Here is a 21,991-nt window from a genome sequence, read left to right as displayed (position 1 = left end):
AAAGGAATATAAATGTAATATAGATGGATGGACAGATAGATGGATAGATACTTTATTGGCCCCGAGGGAAATTCATGCATCCCGTATCAAACAAAACAGTCAAACACAAGAGCATAAGAATTATAAAAGGTCAAAATGGGTCCAGAATAAGTTCACTGCAGTGAGATGAAAGTCTAGTACTGCAAAGCTGTCACTGTGAAGAAGTATGTGCTAATGGAGATATTGACAATACAATATTTTCAGTATAATATATATAAATGTATGGAGATATAAATGGTGTCGGCTGAAGCTATAACTTCACATATAATAATCGTAGAAAATACAAGTGCGTCAAAGCCATTTTGTCTGGTGATTCCTCCAGCTAGCTCTAAATTGTTGGCCTCCATATAACAGAGCTGTTTATCCTGTTATTATCAGGTGGTTTCTTTTTGTATAACTGCTCCACATCCAAATTATTCCCAAAAGACTAGATGCTTTGAAGCTTTGGCCGTTGCCATGGAAACGAATTACTTGATTTTTTTTTTTAATTGAATTTTTATCATGACTGATTTATGCATGACCACAAATGCACCAAATAGCCCCCGAATAAAAAATAGTCATCCATAATTAGTTGTCATGCACGAGTGTTCATTTTTCATTTGTTAACTTCAAAGCAAATGCATTCATATATTTATATTGTATCATAGTATTTCGTTATGACACTGGGATAGTGTCACATGACAGGTTACATACATGTCTGGAATAAATAGCACATTTGTGAAGGTGACCCCCAAAAAATCAAGTGATAATTCAATTCATTTTGACAACTGCTTAAATATTGTCCCGATTGATTATTAAACACAGATGGACATGTGGATTGACAAAGGTATCGGTACATGGTGAATTGTTCAATACCCGATTTGTATGTGAATGTCTTGATGTGCCACACGCTGAGCTCAGGCCCCTCCCTGTTTCTCAGGAGAAAGTACAAGCTCGACATGACGGCTTGAGTCATCGCACCCGGCCCCAAATGCAACCTGTCATCACATTCAACTGTTACTGTTATGACACCAGAGTGAGACGGGTACAAAGAGGATGTAACGCAGATTCTAACACATGCATTCATCTTCATTCAGACTTGTATATAAACATGGACGATGCTAATCCTTGATACGAATGTTGGCATCTCACGCCAAGAGAGTCTGTGCGAGGTTCTGCAGAAACACGTGCTCAGATCTCAGTGATGAGAACGACCTAACATGAGAGAAACCATCTTTGAGACTTGTATTTAGATTTTCCCAACCACTAACATTGAGGAGGTTTAGGACATATTCCGCAGCCAGCCACCAGGGGGCGATTTAGACACTTTTGGCTTCACTTTAAAAGGAGCTGTCATGTCGTGCATGTTGTCTATGAGACAAACACACAACCTAACACTACAAGTGAATAATGCCACCAAGATGGGGGTCACAGCCCGGACGACGTCTTTAAAATATCATACATAATAAGAGAGGGGGGGGTAAAGAGGTCTAGGCTACAATTTTGTGCTAACCAGTTTTATTGACAGGGTAATTAATCAGGTCTTGCATTTCTTCAGGCATGTAATAAACAAACCAGGCGTGGGTAATCTAATTCTAAAAGTGAGTGTGCAGCGATCAATACTTGATTATTAATCTACACTTCATCTCTCTCTCTCTCGTTTGTGCTTCGTCACTCGGCTAAAACAAATTCAACAGTCTCCATCGCTAGTTGCTGCCAGTCGCTGTGACTGGCAGGAAACACTGTGAATCATATCCATCTTCCCCTCCGCACTTACATAACCAGCAAGAGCGCAGCCTGCGAACAACTCCGACCAGATTCATCTGTCGTGTTAACCTACATCATTATCTCCCCCCTTTTCAAGATTACACTGTTGTTGTGGTTCTTTTATCTCGTGTTTTTTGTTTTGAGAGAGAGAGAGAGAGAGAGAGAGAGAGAGAGAGAGAGAGAGAGAGAGAGAGAGAGAGAGAGAGAGAGAGAGAGAGAGAGAGAGAGAGAGAGAGAGAGAGAGAGAGAGAGAGAGAGAAACAAAGTTCACTCACTCAATACAACCAGTGAAGTGGTGAAGTCCTTCCATCCTCATCTAAAAATAATGATGTGGTCCTGCTTCAGAAAATGGCCATTTTGGCTTCGCACCAGGAGGCAGCTACGTTTCCAGACCTGAGATAAAAAGGTTTCCATGTGTACTCTGCGATATGTTGTGATTACTTCCTGTAATTAACCATTTCTGTGAGTAAGGATGAACTGTTTACCCCTCCAACCCTTCAACGTGTTCAGTAGTATGCAGAAATACAGTAAAATAGAATATTGCCACACGGGGTTATGTGCTCTGACTAGCTGCTTAGTGCAGATATCCTCGTTAATGTTAAGTGACAGTTTACTGTGGCCTTCTTGTTCATTAACATGCAAAGAGCAGCAGGAGACTGTCAGGCTTGGGGAGCACTTGAATAATTTGACCAAGTGTGATGAGCGGTGACGTTAAGCTCCCTCAAAACGACGTGTTTCACTGTGTGGTGCAGCGCGAACCACATCTTCAAATACTGTCAGCCTGTTTACTCTTATCCTCCTCCGCAAGGGAGGTTATGTTTTCATTGCCGTATGTCTGGATGTCTGTCTGCAGGATTACTCAAATACTGCAGAACCAATTTCCATGAAATGTTGTGGAGGGATGGGTCATGACCTAAGAAAGAATCAGTAAAATGTTTGGGTGGATGCTTGAGAACCTCGCCTAGATTGTGTCCCATCAATTAAGGCTATAGTGCCAAAAATCTATCTCGACCCTATCGAGTATGGACCAGCTTTGTTTTCTTCTTCCTTCAAAATGAGTCTAGCTGACATTTAGTCCAAGTCAATTTGCGAATGGCTCCTTACTCAAAAGTAGAGCTATTAGACATAATTATACCCATAATGCATCTGAAGCCTTCTGTGATGAAGTCACCCCCACTGGACGCAGCTGCATCACATGCTGTGGCTGTTGGGGGTTAGAGGCAGCTTGTGTCAGGATGTGTGACTTTATTGTCCCTCTCGCCACCTAAATACAAACACTCCTGTCATTTACCTTGTTGCCTTTGAGGTTTTTTTTGTTCGTGCCAGATAGTCGGGCTGCTTTAAGGTGCCCGTGTGACATTGATACGATTTTCTGGAAACGTGACACAGGGATGGTGCAGCCGACACGACCATATCAGGTTGACGTTTCTAAAAAAGCCCCAATTACAACACTGTGTCTGGATAATTCCCAATGTTAATAGTTGTTTAATTAACTTGTTTTTTTATTTTTAATGTCAAGATAATTATGAGGCCTTTTAAATATTTCTTTTTTTTAATGGGCTGTGGCCTTTTATTTTTTTAATTGAATACATTTAAAAGTAAATAAAATTAAGCTTGAAGCCACAGCAGACTTGCCTGATTATTTAAAATGTCAAAAGAGATAATATTCCGTTTTTTTTCTCTTAGTGTGATAGAGGGGTAGTGGTTTTAACACTGACGCCTCTTCATGTATAAACGATGCTGTGTAACCGCCCAGGTTTTTCTCAGTTGGAACGCATAACACCTACTGGCTAAATTACTGATCCATTAGCTTATCAGTGCAGGGATAACAGCCCTTAAGAGACAGTGGAAAGCTGCTCTCGATGTTTGTGTTTCAGGGTGGAGTTTCTGAAGCTCAGCCTCGTGTTTGTCAGAGTTGAACGCCGCTCGCTGTGGCACCAAGTAGATCCTGTCACTGTCGCTTTTTCTTTTTCTACAAACATCTGTTCCAGTTGCTGAAGGAAGCTTGTCCTCACAGTTATGTTTTAACACCTCAAGCTTCCCTGTGACAGATATAATAATGTGTATAACACCGTATGATATAACAGAACATGTACAGTACAATAGGATCTACTAATACGCATGCGTTTTGGTTTTTTATTCGTCCCTCAGAATCAAAGAGCAACAGCTTGTTAGTAGAGGCGCCATTTTGCAGCAACGTTTAACAGTCATGCTGAGTGAAATCTGTCGTGGACGTGACAGCGACTGTGCTTTATTCGATGCTGGTTGTGTCCCTGCTCGTGTGAAACACAGTGGTGCACACAGCAGGTAACTAACAGGCATAAAGAAAGCAGATGGTTTCTTATCATCTTGACCTCTGACCTCTGTTTGTGGGTCGGTGTACGTCAGTGACATCACATTATTGCACCTCATAGCACAACATGACATGTCAGTGGGAATGATTGTGTCGCTGCAAGTGGTTGTAGAGTTGAGCCCATCATGACCCCCCCCCCTCCCTCCTGGTTTGTTTGTTTTTGAATGGAGTTGTTAATGTGTCCTCATCACCTCCACAAGAGTACTTCTACTACAAGAGGACTTTAAAGGGGGGGGGGGGGGGTATTATACTTTCTCTCTCTAGTGTGTTTTTTAGGTTTTTGTTGTGTGTGTGTGTGTGTGTGTGTGTGTGTGTATATAAAGGTTCTGCTTTAGAGCTAAAAGCCCGAAGTCAACAGTTAATTCTCCCCCACAGAAAACACTGCTGCTCGAGCTCCTGAAACAGCTTGTGTGTGGTTGGGCTGTTACTGCCGTGGTGTTTTGTGATGTCACGTGACCCACATTTGCATGAGATATGCAACTAACACAGCCAGGTAGAGCGAGAACAGCCGCTCGTCTGTGTACACGCTGGAGGCAGTCGACCGATTGTCTCCTTCGTGTAAGCTCTTCACTAGATCGAATGTGTTTTGGTATCGAAGGTTTTGATGATGCTCCGAAGCCTTGTTCCCGTCTCGTGTTTGCAGTCGAACATCTCAAGGACTTGCTGGTTTCATATTGAGTGAAGCCAGGCAACCAACTCCCCCCCCCTTTATCATCATCAACCCTTTATGTAAATGTTTGGGCTCAAGAACTAAGCAGGTCAACCTTGGTTCATGAATTGATGTGAATTACAGTGTTGCTAAGTTTATGGAGGGAATAATGGAAATTGACTATTGATGTTAGCAGAGCAGCGGCTGGAAGAGGGTCAGTGAAAAATAACATGTAATCGTCACCTGACCCTAGTTTTTATTATTTATCTCTCCATAATTCAACCGTCATCTCAGTTTCATGGTATGCTGCAGGAGCGTGGCGTTGTGCGGATTCCCCTGATAGACATTGTATCCAGAATCGAACACGAGATGCTTTCTTTGGGTGCATAAAGTTACTGTTAACAGAGCTATTTGAGTTGATATGAAAGAGGAGCTTTGTCTGTAAAGCAGAGCGGGAAACTGCAGAGGTCAGAGAATTGCCTTGTTCACTTGCCAGAGGAAAAAACGGACCAAAAAAGATCTTAAACTGGGATCGTGCTCAATTATTTGAGAAATTTCCATCGTTGATCTGAATTTTATTTGTAGGAATAGCCTGCGTGGTAATTTAAACAACAGTTAAACTAAAATATATTAAAGCTTTATAAAGATGAATTGAAACAACAAATTTTGTCCAAATTCAAAGCTTAGAAATCACATCCAGATGAAGTTATGGCTTATTGTTGCTGAATGATATATGAAATACAATTTGCAGAGAAAACAGAGGGCTTTGTGTGCTCGGATCAGAGCTGGTGCTTTGCCACCGGCAATTGACGTAGGCAGAAGTAAAGACATTTCTCATTCCTGCCGGACAACGCGTGTGTGCTTTTGTGATCCAAGGGTTATTGAGGATAAATCCCATTTTGTAATTCTTTGACGGACCAAAGGAAATTTGTGTTTGACAAGATCCAGTAGAAGAAACCAGATTTGTTTTGGTTTGTTGATGCAAAAAAATGTTGGGTTTTTAATGACGAGACTTGTTTTGGCCAGAGATGTAGCTGATACTTGGCAGCGGAGAAGGAGGACTGAGGACATTGCTTCAAATATAATAATTGAATTACACGGTTATGTCTTTGTGTCTCGCTTTGTTTGTTGGCCGGTTTGTTTATTAGCAGGATTACGCAAAAAACTACTGAGTGGCTTTCCAACAAACTTAGTGGAAGAATAGGATGTCGGATCAGGAAAAAGGCGCATTGCCAAGAATTAGTTTTCACCATTATGAGATGGGATGTTTTTCTTTTTACACATTCACCAATTTCAAGAGGCTCCACTCACCTGTCAGTCACAGGCCTGTAAAGACCACACTACAAGTAGAGAGGGGGTTGTTGCTTGTTTCACCACTAAGGCCCCTAAGCTGCTTATTATATCAGTGAGCCGCTAATGAAAAATCCTTATCCCCCCCCCCACAAAAACAAGCAGCTGAAACAATGGTCAAAACAGAATCTAAAAACACTCACAGCAAGTTTATTAAGAACGAACCGTACATTTTGTTTGAGGCATGTTTTTATTAGTTAAGTCAAACACACTGTAAAATGTAGACGTGACATTGCAGTTACATTCTCAGCAGTTTGACAGCGGTGTTTCATAACATGAAAACTCTGTCATGTCCCCTTGATCCACATTTTTCCGCGAATCATGAACTCTCCCAAATCATTTAGTACGGCTTCATTTTATCCTGTTGCTGATCTGACATTGGTGGTTTGTAAAATAAACCGGTGGCCATGAAAGGTTATTTAATTGTTTCAACAACCATGGACAGCGCAACATCACAATTTCTCAAACTGAAGAATCACTCTTATAAAAGTGATATTTTTTTTTTGTTTGTTTTCAATTGGATAGAGAGTTTCTGACAGAGGTAAAAGATGAGACACGTCAGTAGACTTGTGTTTTACGTGAGCTCAAACTGAGCTAATGTTTTTTCTTCTTCTCTGTGCGTTACAGGTCTGACTTAGTCATTTCTTTGGGATCAACACAATGACGAGCGAGTCGCAGCGGTTGGAAAGACAACACTGACTCAAGACAGAACACATATCCTGGATGCCGTGACATACAGGACGGGTTCAATCCAAGATGGAGAAAAAGAAAATGTGCCCTCGCCTTCTCGACTACTTAGTCGTAGTTGGAGCAAGGTAAGAACTTAATCTGACTTTAAGTAGTAGTTTTGGTTTAAAGTTATCCTCAGCTTAGATATAAGGGTGGTGCTAAACATTGCTTTGAAAACTGAAGTTAAGTGATGTCAGCTGAGGGAATCTCTGTCAGGTTGTAGAGACGTATCGTCTTTACTGTCTAAAAGCTTCGTGAAATTCCATTCAGTAGTTTTAAGCATAATCCTGCTTACAAACAATCGAACAAACAAACCGGGGTGAAAACAGAACCTCCTTGGCAGAGGCAATAATTATATTTGTTTTGCTACATTCAAAAATATTGTTTAAAACAAAAGAGTTATCTGTAAAGACTAGAGATGCTGCTCTCAGTAATTGTAGACATTTCTCTGGTGAACTGAAATACAATCTCTTGATCTACTTCTTCTTATTGCACGCTATGTGAAATCTGATTCAGGCTGTGCTCATGGTGAGCAGCCCCCCCCCGCCCTGCAGCTCCAGAGCTGATCAGATCAGGTTTATTAATGCTAAACATGTCACATGTCCAAATTACACAAACCACAACCACTGTTGTCCACAAACAAACCATGTGACTACGTGTTTGAGGCTTAGGAGACGACAAAAGACAGTAGCACGTTTTTTTTTTTTACTCCAAAGCAGACATTTTTACTTGGGATGGATCAAAATTATACCCCCCCTGTGGTCGTTCTGTCTCTTGTATAGCAGTTCTTTGTTTAGCTGCATATTTATTAACAACCTGTGACTGAGCAGATGGGTTGACTGGTGTTGTCAGTTCATTTCAGGTTTTGCTATAGACACTAAATTGCTCTGCTGTGCTCACTAGTCAGCACTGGATTCAGTTTGCCATTGGCTGAGCAATAATTAAAAAAATAAATCAGTAAATATATAAACTATTTAGTTCTTTTCTCCCGGGAGGCATCCTGGAGAATATCTCTGTTCATCTTGTTCACATTTTGTTGTTCCTGAGACGATGTGGTGCCGTTTGTCTCGAGCCCTGGTCATGAGGATTTTAGAATTCATTAGTTGCTTTTTTATGTATTTATCTCGGGGGGCCGTATTGTGGCCTGCGGGCCAGAGGTTCCTCCACCCCTGTGTTAACACTCTCAGGTTTTTGCTTTGGAGTTGATGTAGCATGCATAATGTAGCATAGTAGCACATTGTTTCAAGCAGAGTATCCACAGGAGAAAAGGATGAGTCATATAAACACTGTAGAATTAGCAAACAGTCCAGGGTGCTAGTGTTTTTGAAGCTGGCCACCGAGCATCTCTGCTGTAACATTCATGGATTTGAAGCGATATGCTTCAGGGGCAATTTCAGAGTTATTATGGGGTGAGATGCATGTAATTTGTGAAGTTTCCCTGATTTAGATTTTTTTTCAAATCAGTTCTTGGATTTCAAAAGCTAAGAATTTGCTTTTGTAACCAACAGACTACTGTCAGGACTTTGTTTAGACATTGCGTTTTTACTATGAAGTGAGCAAAGACTTTGGCTTTGATTCCTCTTTTATAAAATACTTCTCATGAGTTGATGGCCTTTTCAAATTCAATTTAAAACTATGAGGGAAAACAGATTACATCAGAGTTATTCAACCACCTAGAGCTAATGATGGGTACAGCAATAAAGTAAACTAGAATGGCTCACAGTAGAGCACTTACTTTGGTCATGACCCAACAGTCCCCTTATGACACAACATTTAAATTCATCAGATCCAGATTTGTGGTTGGATCTTCACCAAACTGCACCGCTCAAACTGCCAGAGGATCCAAGAATTATTTCCTTGGAAATCTATGAAAAAAGTTTTAAGAATTCTTTCTTGGCCCGTGTCCCATCCCTCCACCAAGTTTCGTGGAAATCTGTTCAGAGGTGTTTGCGTAATTGTACAGACAACAAAGCAACCCACAAATACACAAATGGACAGAGGCGAAGAGCTAATACCCCCCCCCCCCCCCCAGGCCAATGCCCCATTCAGCAGTGGTTCCCATTAATTATCAAGACTGTGGCAGCTGTCATATTCCAATTTGTTCCACCACAGTTTCTTAATGAACCAAAAATCCTTTGACACTTCTCATAATCAATCTCTAACCTGATGCGTTGCATAGCTGTGTGCAGCACTGTTTGCAGAGCACTCGATCGTGCTATTGTCCATGAAGTTTTTACTGTCCATGCAGACAAAATCTGCCATACTGTAGTTGTTCAATTGGGTTGAGATCTGGTGACTGCGAAGATCATAATTTTTATTCTCAGTGACCTCATGTGCCCTTTTGTTCTGGGGTTTTGTCATCCTGTTTTTTTGCAAATTGTTCAGGTTTTCCTTTAATTTGTCGTCAGTCTGTAAATTGCTTCTTTAAAAACGTAACAAATGTTTTTCTATCTCCCCTCCAGGCAACCTAGCAGTGACACTGTGGCCCAGACACCTCAGCTCCTTCGCCGCTACCCGCTGGAGGACCACCCTGACTTCCCACTCCCACCAGATGTGGTGTTTTTCTGCCAACCGGAGGGCTGCCTTAGCATCCGCCAGCGCAGGGTTAGCCTCCGCGACGACTCCTCGTTTGTTTTCACTCTTACCGACAAAGACTCAGGAATCACCCGCTATGGAATCTGCATCAACTTCTACCGCTCTTTTCAGCGAGGGCATCACCGTGCCCGCGGGGACAAGGGCAGCCACTCAGACACAGCCGCACAGGCAGCAGATACCGCTAGTGAAGGGTCTGATGGAAGTGGCGGAGGCTCATCCTCCGTGTTAGCTCCACCTAGCAATGCTGAGTCCGGAGCTCCGCCTGCCTCCGGAGAAGAGGGCAGAAAACCAGGTGCCGAGCTAAACGCCAGCAAATCCCCACAGCACAGACGAAGCGCTGCTAAGACGGCGCCCAGGAACCGCAACAGCACCCTGACCTCGCTGTGCATTCTCAGCCACTACCCGTTCTTCTCCACCTTCAGGGAATGCCTATATATTCTGAAGAGGCTGGTGGACTGCTGCAGTCAGAGGCTAACGCAGCGGGCTGGGCTGCCTCGCGCCACCCAGAGGTGAGGGTTGAGATTGCCTATACAAGTTGTTAACGCAACTCATTTGTGTTGCTTGCCTTTAAGTTGTTGTGATTCTTTCGTGTTTTTTTCTTTACTTAAGTGTCACTTAGCAAATCTTCCACTAGCCAGGTTTCCAGCTAATAGATCATTTATCAAAAGTCCTTGAAATACAGTTTAAACAAATACCAAACTTCTAATAGTTAATTGCTATGAAAATGCACATCCAACAAATAACAATAGGCCATTAATAAACAATTTTATTTCATGTACATACACACCTGTAAAAATAATAAATAGTGCTCGTAACACAAGAAAATAAGGTAAATTGTAGAGTCCAACTAATATATGGATATTTTGTTGCTGATTCAAATACTGATATTAGGGAATAAAAAGTTTACACTACATTATATAAGTAAATTTGGCAATTATTCCTAAGATCTTTTTATACTGATCACCTGATTTTTATCTGCCAACAAATAAATCGGTCGGTAGCTAAAGCCAATAACTATCTTCATCATCTGTTAGCTATTAAATATATTCTGTACATTCGTTCATTACAAACAAAAGGCTGTATGCGTTATTTAAAATCATTGTTTGCTGTAATTCAGCATTTTTTAGTTCTAGAAAAGATCACAAAAGGAGACGACTACATGACAATGTGTCGGTTCCACGTTATGTCTGCTGCTGCTCACACGCTTTCATGCTTCCCACCTGCTTCCCTCATCGTCCACCTGTATGTTTGTGTTCCAGAATTAATACAGGAGCCTTTGTGCTGCGGCCCCGTGCAGCTTTGCAGGCCATCTGCAGCTCGTCATGTTTTCACAGTTCTCTCTACACTCCACCTTCATGATAAATAACCAAAGTGTTCACAGTGTACTGCATCAGATTGTTTTGAGAAACTTGCGTTACGGGCAAATATTATTTCAACCAGTGTCACGGGTTTAGCTGAAGACAGTTTTTAAAGGTTAGATGTTATGACTGTGAAGGTGTGGTGATCCTTGTGCTCTATAAATACTGTAATGTAATAAGAAGTTATTACACTGAGTAAGAAAATGAAAACAAGAAACCTAGTCACTGCATGGTATACTGCGACATGGTGAAATGGCATTTAGCATGGCATTTCACTTGTTAGACTTGAGGCAAAGAATTGCTCATGTGGTAAAATGGCCGATGATTCATATTTTATTAAAGCTGCAGAAATGAGGCAGTAAAAAAAACCCACACCATTTGGTTATGACTTTGTGATGCGGCAGTTTGCAGTGCTCGTTGGGTTACTCTGTTGCCATGGGTGACTCAATAGGTTGCAACACTGGAGTGACAAAGTGATAATTAGGCTGTCACTTAACACTGGCTTCGGCCCAGTGTGATTGTTGGTTTTCACCCACTGGTGCCCGTGTTTTCTCCTCAGTCGTGTATTTATAGGTGTCGAACCAGTGCAGCTTTCTCATCATCACTAACAGTAATTGAGTGGCTAATGCACAGCTCATCTCAGACCATCACTGTATTTGTCTCTGGTGAAATGCTGCAGTGGATCCACATGTCTCTCATTTATCTGACAACCTTGGAAAAAGCCGTTCTATCCAGCGGCTGAAGTGACCTGAGAATCCTTTTTACCCAGACGTGGTTGGTTGAGCTGCGGTGTGTCAATGACGGAGAGGGAGGCAGGCCATTGCATAATGGCTGCAAGCGCTTTGTGCTATGGTGGCTCTGACAGATTGAGGTCTGTGGCTGCCTTTGGGTAGCAGCTGCAGTTGGTGGGAGGGCTCCGAAGGCCTAATGATTTATCTCCCACTTTGCCACACGTGCAGAGAGCATACACTTGAGAAAGGGTTTAATGACACCATGTGTGCGTAGAGTGGAGGGTTTACACATCAATACTTTGCAATTCACAATTGCTTAAGAGCCTCTCCTGTGTTTCAGTCTCATTTGCTCATCGTATTAGTGATTTCAGCGGGTGTTTGTTCAGGCCTCGTGGTCGCTTCAGTTTTTAACCCTAACATCACTGTTGAGTGCATGTATTAGTAAATTCAATATAATTGAAGTGGTGGATTATGTGATAAACTAAATGAGCAATGCAGAAACATCATATTGAAGTTAGGGGCAAACTTGTTGCTCTTTTGGAAATGATTTAATTTCTCCCTGAACTTAATCCGAACAAATGTAAAAACAACCCTGACATATGCACTGAGCCCGGATTTATTTATTTTTCTAATCTATTTTTTCCCATTTTCCTTCCACTTCCAGGGACACCATGTGGCGAGTGTTTACTGGGGCGCTGACGGTGGAAGAGAAAGGCAGCCAGCTGCTGGCCGACTTGCGGGAGATTGAATCCTGGATGTACCGGTTGCTGCGTTCACCAGTACCCGTGGCGGGTCAGAGACGTGTGGACGTGGAAGTGTTGCCCCATGAACTCAAACGGCCGTTCAACTTCGCCCTGCCTGACAACTCCCGCTTCTCAATGGTCGACTTCCCCCTGCACCTGCCCCTGGAGCTGCTGGGGGTGGACGCCTGTCTTCAGGTCCTCAGCTGCATACTGCTAGAGCACAAGGTAGGGACATGCACAGCGGTGACTTCAGGATGCTAACAGCCGCCAATCAATTGTCAATCAGGTCCATCTTTGCTTTCTGCACCAATGTTTACGGAGCAGGAACATGAGATGTGTGCGTGCGTGGCTTCAAACTGCAACCATATCCCCTGTGGGGTTTTATTAAAGACCAGACCGAATGCTTCAAGGAGAAAGGATAAGCGGAGCTATATTTATTCATACCGACCTCCTTAGAAATGTCCTGAGTGTCCTTCATCAGACATTCTCTGTTAGATGGAGGCTCGCCGAAGCAATTCGTCAGCAGTTTGGACAAAGGATTATGGGTAAATAGAAGACTGAGTACACAGAGTGACTGAACGGAAAGACTTCATTTCTGTCTCTCCTATCTCCAACACTGGAGGCATTCGTAGGGACATTATAGGAATCTGTGTTTTTCTTAGGTGGTGTTGTGTTGTTGCTCTTGCTTTACAGTGACACTGATACAAAGGCTCATGTACAACCAATCAAATCTCAGCTTTACAGCCTCAGCCACACTGCGGAGAGACCTCAGTGTTGGAGAGACACTGGTTGTTTCTCTGCCTTTCTGTCACTTAAGCATTTCTCAAATATGAAAACGTATTTGTGCAACCCTCAATTCCTACAACGTCATTATGATTTAGATTTGTTTTGGGGCTGTCGCTCTTTTATCATTTTTCCATTTTTAGTCTACGATTTACTGAAGAAAGGAGGTAAGAAGATGGAAAGCCTGAAAAGCAAGAGGGTGTGATTCAGTGTTTCAGTCTAATTGTCCGATGTGGAGTCACTGGTTGGTTTCAGTGCTGTCTGCAGCCTCTGCACCTCTCTCCTCCCTCTCCTCCCCACAGTCCATAGACCATCTGTATCAAACTCGGCCATTTTGTATTCATCCATTTTCTTTTATTCTGAAGCTGAATTCAATGCATCATTAAATTCAGTCAGTCTGAACTAAGTGCTGCCGAGAAGCTTTTTTTTTAACTTTCAAGCACTTCATGCTGCAGATATAAGTTTCTCCTAAAAGCTCAGTTTTGAATATTGCTGTTATGAATCCACGGTCAAATGGTTGTTCACATCTTAACATTAGAGGAGGTATTGATAAACCATCGTAATGTAACAGAGCAACAGAAGAAGCCGTCAAGAGGTGTTAGTGTGTCTGTTCATTTAAATATGAAGGAAACAGGGCCGTGAACACCCAGAAAGTTTGTATTGAAACACAGTAAAATAAAGATAATAACGCCCATGTATGTATTTTTTCCCTCAGGTCATTCTTCAATCCAGAGATTATAATGCTTTATCAATGAGCGTTATGGCCTTTGTGGCCATGATTTACCCTCTGGAGTACATGTTCCCTGTCATCCCTCTACTGCCAACATGTATGGCCTCAGCTGAACAGGTAAAGATATATTGCAATTAAGCAGATGTTTTTTTTATGTGCTTTATAATTGTATTTATTGCTGTTTTAATTGCAAATGCTGTTTGAGGTTGTAACATCGAACTGTGACTGACTGGTGTGTTTTCTCGTCTCCTCAGCTCCTTCTTGCCCCCACTCCCTACATTATTGGCGTTCCAGCAAGTTTCTTCCTCTACAAAGCAGATTTCAAAATCCCGGATGATGTGTGGCTTGTGGACCTTGACAGCAGCAAGGTCGGTACATCAACATTAGTTCCCTCTCCTCCTCCTGATCTCGTTTTGTCTGTTTTCATCATGTCCAGGGAAAGCTGACAGATAATGTCTAATTAACCTGCTCCTGGAGGGACGTTTTCTAGAATTGATTAAAGAGGACTGTTTTATTTGCCGGCAGGTTGTTGCACCCACCAATGCAGAGCTGCTACCACCTCTTCCAGAGCCGGAAGCATGCGAGCTTAAGAAACATCTGAAACAGGTACTGCAAATCTGATTCCTCTTAGATTCTGTGTGACCTTTCTCTGATTCTCTTACACGATGGCCGTCGGCACAAAAACCAGTCAAACTGCTACATATCAGCATTTTGCTGAGACGTTTCTAGAACTCAGGGACTCCTGTGGAGCCACCGTCTGATGCATCTTCCTGTGACCTGTGATTTGAAGTCTTATAGAAGCATAAAACTTCTCTTTCAGCAGTGCGAAGAGTAGGGATTTCCTTCCTCAACACAGTTGTATGTATTGAACATGAGTGTGGCAGCATTTGAGAAGGGTTTTGTCGTGCACTAACATGAACAAATGTTTGTTTTTTTTCCTGTTCTTTTTCGTCCTGTTCTCTCTGCATGCTCTAGCTCTTGGAGGTAAAAGCAGATGTTAGGACCCTGCTCCCCAAGCAAAAACCTTTAGAAATACTTGTAGTAACTAACTTACCCCTGTAACCTCATTGTTTAAAGGGACCTATTATGCTTTTCTTTATTTCCTGTCAGAAATTAACATATTTATATAAATGTAATGCATATATTTTAACAATTTCAGATGTTTATATTAAAAGTGGCTTAGGTTTCACATACTAAGAATTGATATATGCACAGGTAATTACTGTGAGACAAAAACTGCTCTGAAAGGTTTCCAACACTTTCCCGCTACTTTTTACATCTACAACCACAGCTTGTTTTCCTTTAACAGTCTACATCAGTAGTACTAACATTTAATGTTAATTTAATGTACTCCTGCATTTAAATAACTAATGGTGCAGGTTCACCACACAGTGTTTTGGCAACAGAAATTTTTTATTTTTTTTTACCTTTGGTGTTTCCTGACAGCAGCCGTTGTGCATTTCTCACATGTACAACTATAAACAGGAGCACATGTGAAAAACATTTTACACACAGATTGTCATTGAAAGACTGAATCCACCGTTATGCTGCACATTAAGTAGGAAAGCAGCGTAATATTATTCAAGTAGAGGAATCCTGCTGTCATCTTTTTTTGCTGTGGATGTTACTGCTGCCCACTCAAGATCGAATTCAGGCTCCATCATGTACAGAGTAGCCATTTCAAATCAATTATTTTCCTGTTAATTAGCTTTGGTTATTAAGTACTTTAAAATATGAGGTGGTGCTCGCAAGCGTCTAGTTTGCTGCCTCTCAGCGCGCGTCCAGATGTTCGGCTAATCAGAGGAAAGCAGGCTTTTAAGGAGGCCTGAGCTAATACAGCTGGTTTGAGGCAGAGGCTCAGCTGACGTGCTACCTAACAGGGAGTTTGGGATAAAAAAGGATTTATTTGAAAAAGCATAATCGGGTCCCTTTAATAAAACATCAGGTTCTGATTCATGGAAAGACCTTTTCATACGTCTAACATGTGAGTGATACCAGCGCCCTCTCATACAAAGTCCCTTCACATCTTTGCAGATATGGAAACAAGTGATCATTCAGTTTGCATATTGTCCGTTGGCTGTTGATCGTCAGTTAGATTGCCATGTATCCAGGCATTGTTTTTCCACTGCAGTTCTAAAACCAATGCTAATTTTATAATCCTTATAATAACTTTACTTTTAATCATCAATTTAAATGATGCAGGGGCACAATTTTAAGCATCATAATTTCCAGTATCATAATTTAGTTGCTTTACAGATCCATCCCTAAAGCTTCACAAGCTATGTAGTCAACACCCTGAAACTGTTTTCAACTTTTATTTGACCTTTCCTTGTGTGGTTTATTCAAACTTAACTTCATGTCTTGTTGAAACTTTCAAAAAATGTTTTTTAAAGTTAGAATCCTGTGCACATAGTGATTATTTTGTGTAACATGCCTTGAATCAGAGCCGGTTCATTAGCTGTGTGTGATTAGCAGCTCTCTCCCTGTGTGCGGATGTGTGACTGCGAGGCTGGTGTGTAGGAGTGTGCAAAGCCTCAGTTTAGCAGTTGTATATTTGGAAACAAGCTCACAATATTGAATATCTGTGAATGGAGAAAATGTCGCCGAAGATGGTTTAAGTGATTATCAGATTGTGATGCCAAAGCAGAACACTGCTGATTTGAGAGCCACTTTAAAAAATACTTGCACCAGGAAGTGACACATTTGTTTACTTTTGGTTTGGTTGTATTGTTTTCCCGCTCACCCAACATTTTTCTATCTGAATTATCAGTTACAATTAAGCCTTTTGTTTTGCTCCAGGTACTTTTGTCGTGCAAGTATTTTTATTCTCTATGTCTGAAAAGATCTGCTGTTTTTGTTTCTGTCATCACCACTCCATTGTAATCACTGGTTTGTTCCAGTTGGTCACCATGGATGGTCTTCATGTGTCTCGTAGTGGCCGGACTCTCTGGGTGAAGTCTGGTTGTTTGGTCACCTGTCTCTGTCCCTCACTGTCTGTCACGTTAAACATTAAAACCAAACATTCCTCACATTCCTCTTCTCTCTCTCTCTCTCTCTCTCTCTCTCTCTCTCTCTCTCTCTCTCTCTCTCTCTCTCTCTCTCTCTCTCTGGATCTCTCTGACAGTTCTCTCTCTTTCCTGTCGGACACTCTCTTGCTTTCCTGGCTGTCCATCACCTCTTCAAAAGCAAATACAGATTTACCTTTTCTTATCTCCTTTCTTCAGTGAATTGTAGACAAAATGGAAAATGGTAAAAACAGCAACAGCAAAAAAAAAGAAAATCCATTATGGATTTTTGTCATGAAGTTAGATCTATTTGATTCTCGTGTGCGTTTTTGCTGTCAGCAAAAAAAAGGAAGTGCTGTTGAAAGGAGATAAAGGAAAGAAAGGGAAAGCGCCACAGTTGTGACTCTTCCGTCATGTGCTGTTCCAGTGTCAGTCACGAAGTTGTCATCCCAGGCCTTCATGTGATTCTCCTCGCATCTCTCTTATCCCCTTCCTAGTGTCTGGTTAGGTTGACCGTGATCACCCAAAAGCAGATCTTCTCCTCTGAAAATAAGGTTACTTATTTCTCCTCCTGTGGAATGTGTAATGCCCCTGCACGGATATTCTTCTCTCTCTCTCTCTCACATTGTTTTTGCTTGTCACTACTACTTGTCTCCTCCTCTCAAGACTTGAATAAAATGCATTAAAAGTGTCGCAGAATGTTTCGGACCAGTCCTCTCGATACACTGCTTAGCTCTGGCTTGCGCATGACTGAATGTGCGTGCATCTATCTTGGCATCAGTGAGTGTTCTCGTAACCAAAGCAAGATATGATGAAGCTAATCACTTTTACAAAGTTAACATTCATCCAAACCCCAGCAACTAAATGTTCCATTATGCTAAGCTAAACATTGACACTTGAGTCTGCAGCAGTTCCCTCAAAGCAAACCATGCATAGTGACTTACTTCCCTTGTGCTCTTCCTCTCCAAAATGACACACCCACTTCAGGCATCAATATGCATAAAACTGATCCTTCAGCCGCTTTATATAATAAGTCAAATTGGAGAAAACCAATAGTTTGGACCATATAGATAATTATCCTCTTCCTTTTAAACATTGCAATTACTGGGATTACCATTGAGATCAATTTTAAAAAGTTGAATCATCCTATAATTTCATCCCATGAATCATAATTTCCATATTTAACCCCCTACAGTTTTGCAATCGGATACTTTGGTCCCAATTGTTTCCCCAAATTATGATATATTGTCCCATTAATTGTAAAGTAAATGTTGATGCCAAACGTGGGGGTGGTCCATCGCAGCGCTGTGTTTTTTTTGTTTATAAATCCACTGCTGTGTTTGTAACTAGTGTCACCGTTACTTGTCGTAGGCCTTGGCCAGTATGAGTTTGAACACCCAGCCCATTCTGAACCTGGAGAAGTTCCAGGAAGGTCAGGAGATGCCTCTGCTCCCACCGGGACGAGACAAAGCCTCACCGTCCTCCACAGAGTTCAACCCTCTGATTTACGGCAATGACGTTGATTCAGTGGATGTAGCCACCAGGTGAGTCCTCGCTGTCTCTTCCCAGTGACTGTCTGTCTGCCTGTGAAGTCAAGGAATATTAAACTGAATTAATTCTGTCTTGCAGGGTGGCCATGGTACGGTTCTTCAACTCCGCCAACGTTCTTCAGGGGTTTCAGATGCACACTCGTACCCTGCGCCTCTTCCCCCGACCAGTGGTGGCTTTCCAGTCGCAGTCTTTTCTTGCGTCTCGGCCTCGGCGCTCTAGCTTTGCAGATAAACTGTCCCACACGCAGGCAGTGGAGTTTTACGGAGAGTGGGCTCTCAACCCCACCAACCTCGCCTTTCAGAGGATACATAACAGTGAGACCCATTTCAGTTGATTTGAGTTGTTTCGTGTTCTTTACAGAAAATGTGTTGGACAAACCTTCTACTTTTGTTGCAGATGTGTTTGACCCGTCCTTGATCGGAGATAAACCCAAGTGGTACGCTCACCAGCTACAACCAGTGTCGTACAGAGTGTATGATGGGAGCTCCCAGCTGGTTGAAGCCATGGCCGGTCCCTTGGAGGACGATGGCAACGAATCTGATCCCACAGACAGGTAAGAAAGAGCAATCTAAACAGTCCAATCACATCCAAGAGTTCTTGCTTTATGCAAATTGCCAATGGTAAATCACAACATAAACTGTATGTAAAGATGGAAGATGGACATCCACTTCCTCCGGTTCTACAAAAATGAATTGTGGTGTATTGAGGTCCTGCCTATACATCAGTGGCGAGTCGGCCTCAGCTGTCAATCACGACATTTCACCCCATTTTTATAGCATAAAATAACTGAGAAATTAGGAATACATCAGTGTGATAAGATCTACCTGAAATGACAGAAACCATATTTCGCAAAAATGTATTTTAAGTGTACTTTGACTTGTTAGTCCATCTTTATGTATACAGTCTATAGTCATTTCCTTTTGGCAGCTCTTCAATCAGTTTTATTTCTTGCAGTGGAAGTGACAGTGAGGCTTACGATGACTCCAGCTCATCTTACTCCTCGCTCGGTGACCTGGTGAGCGAGATGATCCAAGGGGACATCCAGGGAGATACGCCCAGTAAGTTGTTTGACTTAATAGATGCACATTGACCATATTCATGCTGTTTTCCTCCTCATGGTGTTTTACTTTGATGTCTCAGGCTTGGACCCTCCTACCCACGCTGCACTGGGAGATGCCAGTGAGGTGGAGTTTCAGGACTTCCATGAATTCGGGGAAGGTCCTGGCTCCGAGGGTCCCCCTGGTGGGGAGGGACCTGCTGAAGCCTCCGATGGACAACCGCTGCGCTCGAGCTCCAGCACAACTGCAAGCTCCAGTCCCAGTACAATAATCCAGGGAGTCAACGTGTGTGACCTTTCTAATCAAAGTGTTTCCTCTAGAAACTGTATTTTTCTCTAACCTTCTTCACTTTTGTTATATTTATTGTTTTTGTAGATGCAACTTGAGCGTCGTGAGCTTTTCAATGTCGTATTTATCAGAAGAATAAATATGGTCGAACGAGGCTCCCATTAATCCGTGTGCGTTTTTTTTCAGGAGCAGGGGGAAGCGCCTGAAATTGAAGCATCGGCGAGCGCTGCTTTACAGAACCCTGTCCCCGCACTGGGCAGTCAGCCGTTCCTCAGGCCTCCAGCTGACACTGGCCTGCAGGACCCAGGCAACAAAAAGCAAGAGTATGATAACCCGTACTTTGAGCCCCAGTATGGCTTCCCCGCTGAGGATGACCCTGATGCAGAGGAGCAAGTGGAGTCATACACCCCTCGATTCAACCAGAACCTCAATGGCAACAAGTGTGTTATACTTGTTCATCGCTTGAATGAATGTTTTATCATCATTCAAATGGGCTCTGACCCACCATGCAATGTTCTCTATCAAAACCCAGCATGCCATACGACTCTCTCCATTCATGGTGGTCTTGAATCTTTGGTGGTGTGATGTTGTGATGCGGTGTGAATGCTTGACAGTTTCCCATATTGTAAGTTACCTGTATCTTGTCCTGGACACACGCTGATGTCTTTTGGTCATTTCTTTAGGACGCAGCGTCCGTTACGTCCCAGTAGCTTGAGGCTTCCAGGAGAGTCTGACGGGGAGGGAGACTCCCGCAACAGCTCGCCAAACTCCACCATCTCCAACAGCAGCAATGATGGGTTCGGAGGACTCATGTCCTTTGCCAGTAAGAATATTTGCATTTAATTTTCAGCTGAAATCCAGAAAAACATGAAAAGTGGGCGGATTTATGTGGATGATGATGATGAATCAAGGCACCAAAAGCTCTTATCAGACCAATGTGATATGTTCTTGAAGACATAACTATGGTTCTTGTCACTCCCACTATAGGCAATCTGTACAAGAACCATGGCACCAGTTTCAGTTTGTCCAATCTCGCCCTCCCCAACAAGGCAGCGAGGGATAAATCCACACCCTTTCCCAGCCTGAAAGGTAGGACATCACAGCTGATGTGACCATTTTTACATCTGTTCAATGTAAACTTCAGGAAGTTGGTGTTTGTGTCTATTAAGGTGATTAGAAAAATGTTTTGTTAAAATATACAGGTACCTGAGGGAAAGTTTAAGGATACTTTTCAATAAATTAATATTTTTTACCATTAATGTCATTTTTTTCATCACATCACATTTGCAGTTATTTACCTGTTTTATTAGAATATTTTTAATATACATCACATCACATGCATTCATACAATTCTAACAATTAAAAACCCTAACTAGTCATTTGTTTAAAGCGAGCAGTGCTTCTGCATTAACAACCATAACTAATTACCCAGTGAAGTGTTTTTAACTTTATTTTTCTATCTAATTAACTTACTGTTTGTTTGTATTTCTTTTTCTGTTTGATTTTTGGGGATAAAAGAATATTTCAATATTGATATTGAGGAGGAAATGGATCAAGCAGGTTTGTAGAGCTATTTTTAAAGCCTGACTTCCTTCCCTCTGGATTGCCAAATGGATATGGCACTATTTTAAAGGAGAATATTGAGGATATATGAAACAACGTTTTTCTCTTAAGAGGAAAATCCACTCGAAAAAACAGACTTCAGATTTGTTGTTGAGATGAGCTACAGACTACTGATTAGTTGTTCATATGTAAATTTAACAAAATCTGTGCACAGGCAGTTTTTGAAGGGAACCAATGAGTGAGAGAATCTAAACGGTCAGGTATCGTATTTACATCAAATGGGATTAAACAGTTTACTCGACAATTCACATCAAGTGCGACGTGATTAGTGAAATTAGAAGGATTTAAAAATCGCATCTCGGGAAAGGAGAGATGGAATAAACATTAGATGATGATAATCTGGTCCTTTTACTTCAAAATATATATTAATTACTTTAACTATTCTGAAATAAGTTAATTTTGCACAGCCCATACATTTTTTAAAGATTTGCTTAAATTACAGGGAGTGACACTTAATGGCTAATAATCAGACGGAAATATGAATTCTGTTTTTCTGGATTTTCACTCTAACTGAGAGAAAAAGAGAAGTGGAGCATGGTAACCTAACTCAATAGCTCCACTCCGTGTGGAATAGCTGCCATAAAAAAAAAAAAAAAGTTCTGTTCCTTTTGAACATGATGTGTTTTGTCTTTGTCGTTCAGATTCCCCTGACAGCCCGGG

At 41.9% G+C, this 21,991-nt stretch overlaps 1 protein-coding gene across 42 annotated transcripts in view; it reads left to right on the top strand.

Annotated features, from left to right (window-relative positions):
- The window catches only part of madd (MAP-kinase activating death domain), a 47,452-nt gene that overhangs the window by 1,294 nt on the left and 24,167 nt on the right, over positions 1-21,991 (top strand). For 15 of the 42 annotated variants that reach the window (XM_034581198.1, XM_034581176.1, XM_034581187.1 and 12 more), the window contains exons 2-15: positions 6,765-6,952; positions 9,329-9,970; positions 12,215-12,518; positions 13,792-13,923; positions 14,061-14,174; positions 14,332-14,412; positions 18,183-18,355; positions 18,441-18,676; positions 18,759-18,915; positions 19,317-19,420; positions 19,503-19,705; positions 19,895-20,148; positions 20,392-20,531; positions 20,696-20,797. In XM_034581198.1, coding sequence (XP_034437089.1) covers positions 6,894-6,952; positions 9,329-9,970; positions 12,215-12,518; positions 13,792-13,923; positions 14,061-14,174; positions 14,332-14,412; positions 18,183-18,355; positions 18,441-18,676; positions 18,759-18,915; positions 19,317-19,420; positions 19,503-19,705; positions 19,895-20,148; positions 20,392-20,531; positions 20,696-20,797 — 2,701 coding nt within the window. In that variant the 5' untranslated portion in view covers positions 6,765-6,893. Of the gene's footprint in view, positions 1-6,764; positions 6,953-9,328; positions 9,971-12,214; positions 12,519-13,791; positions 13,924-14,060; positions 14,175-14,331; positions 14,413-14,781; positions 14,791-17,308; positions 17,366-18,182; positions 18,356-18,440; positions 18,677-18,758; positions 18,916-19,316; positions 19,421-19,502; positions 19,706-19,894; positions 20,149-20,391; positions 20,532-20,695; positions 20,798-21,226; positions 21,269-21,972; position 21,991 lie in introns of all 42 variants that reach the window. The other 27 variants (XM_034581159.1, XM_034581164.1, XM_034581169.1 and 24 more) reach the window with 9 other exon arrangements.

This window comes from Hippoglossus hippoglossus, chromosome 3 (assembly GCF_009819705.1).
Source record: "Hippoglossus hippoglossus isolate fHipHip1 chromosome 3, fHipHip1.pri, whole genome shotgun sequence".
Taxonomy (NCBI): Eukaryota; Metazoa; Chordata; class Actinopteri; order Pleuronectiformes; family Pleuronectidae; genus Hippoglossus; species Hippoglossus hippoglossus.
The sequence above is the reverse complement of the archived record's forward strand: the minus strand, read 5'-3'. Positions and strand labels throughout refer to the sequence as shown.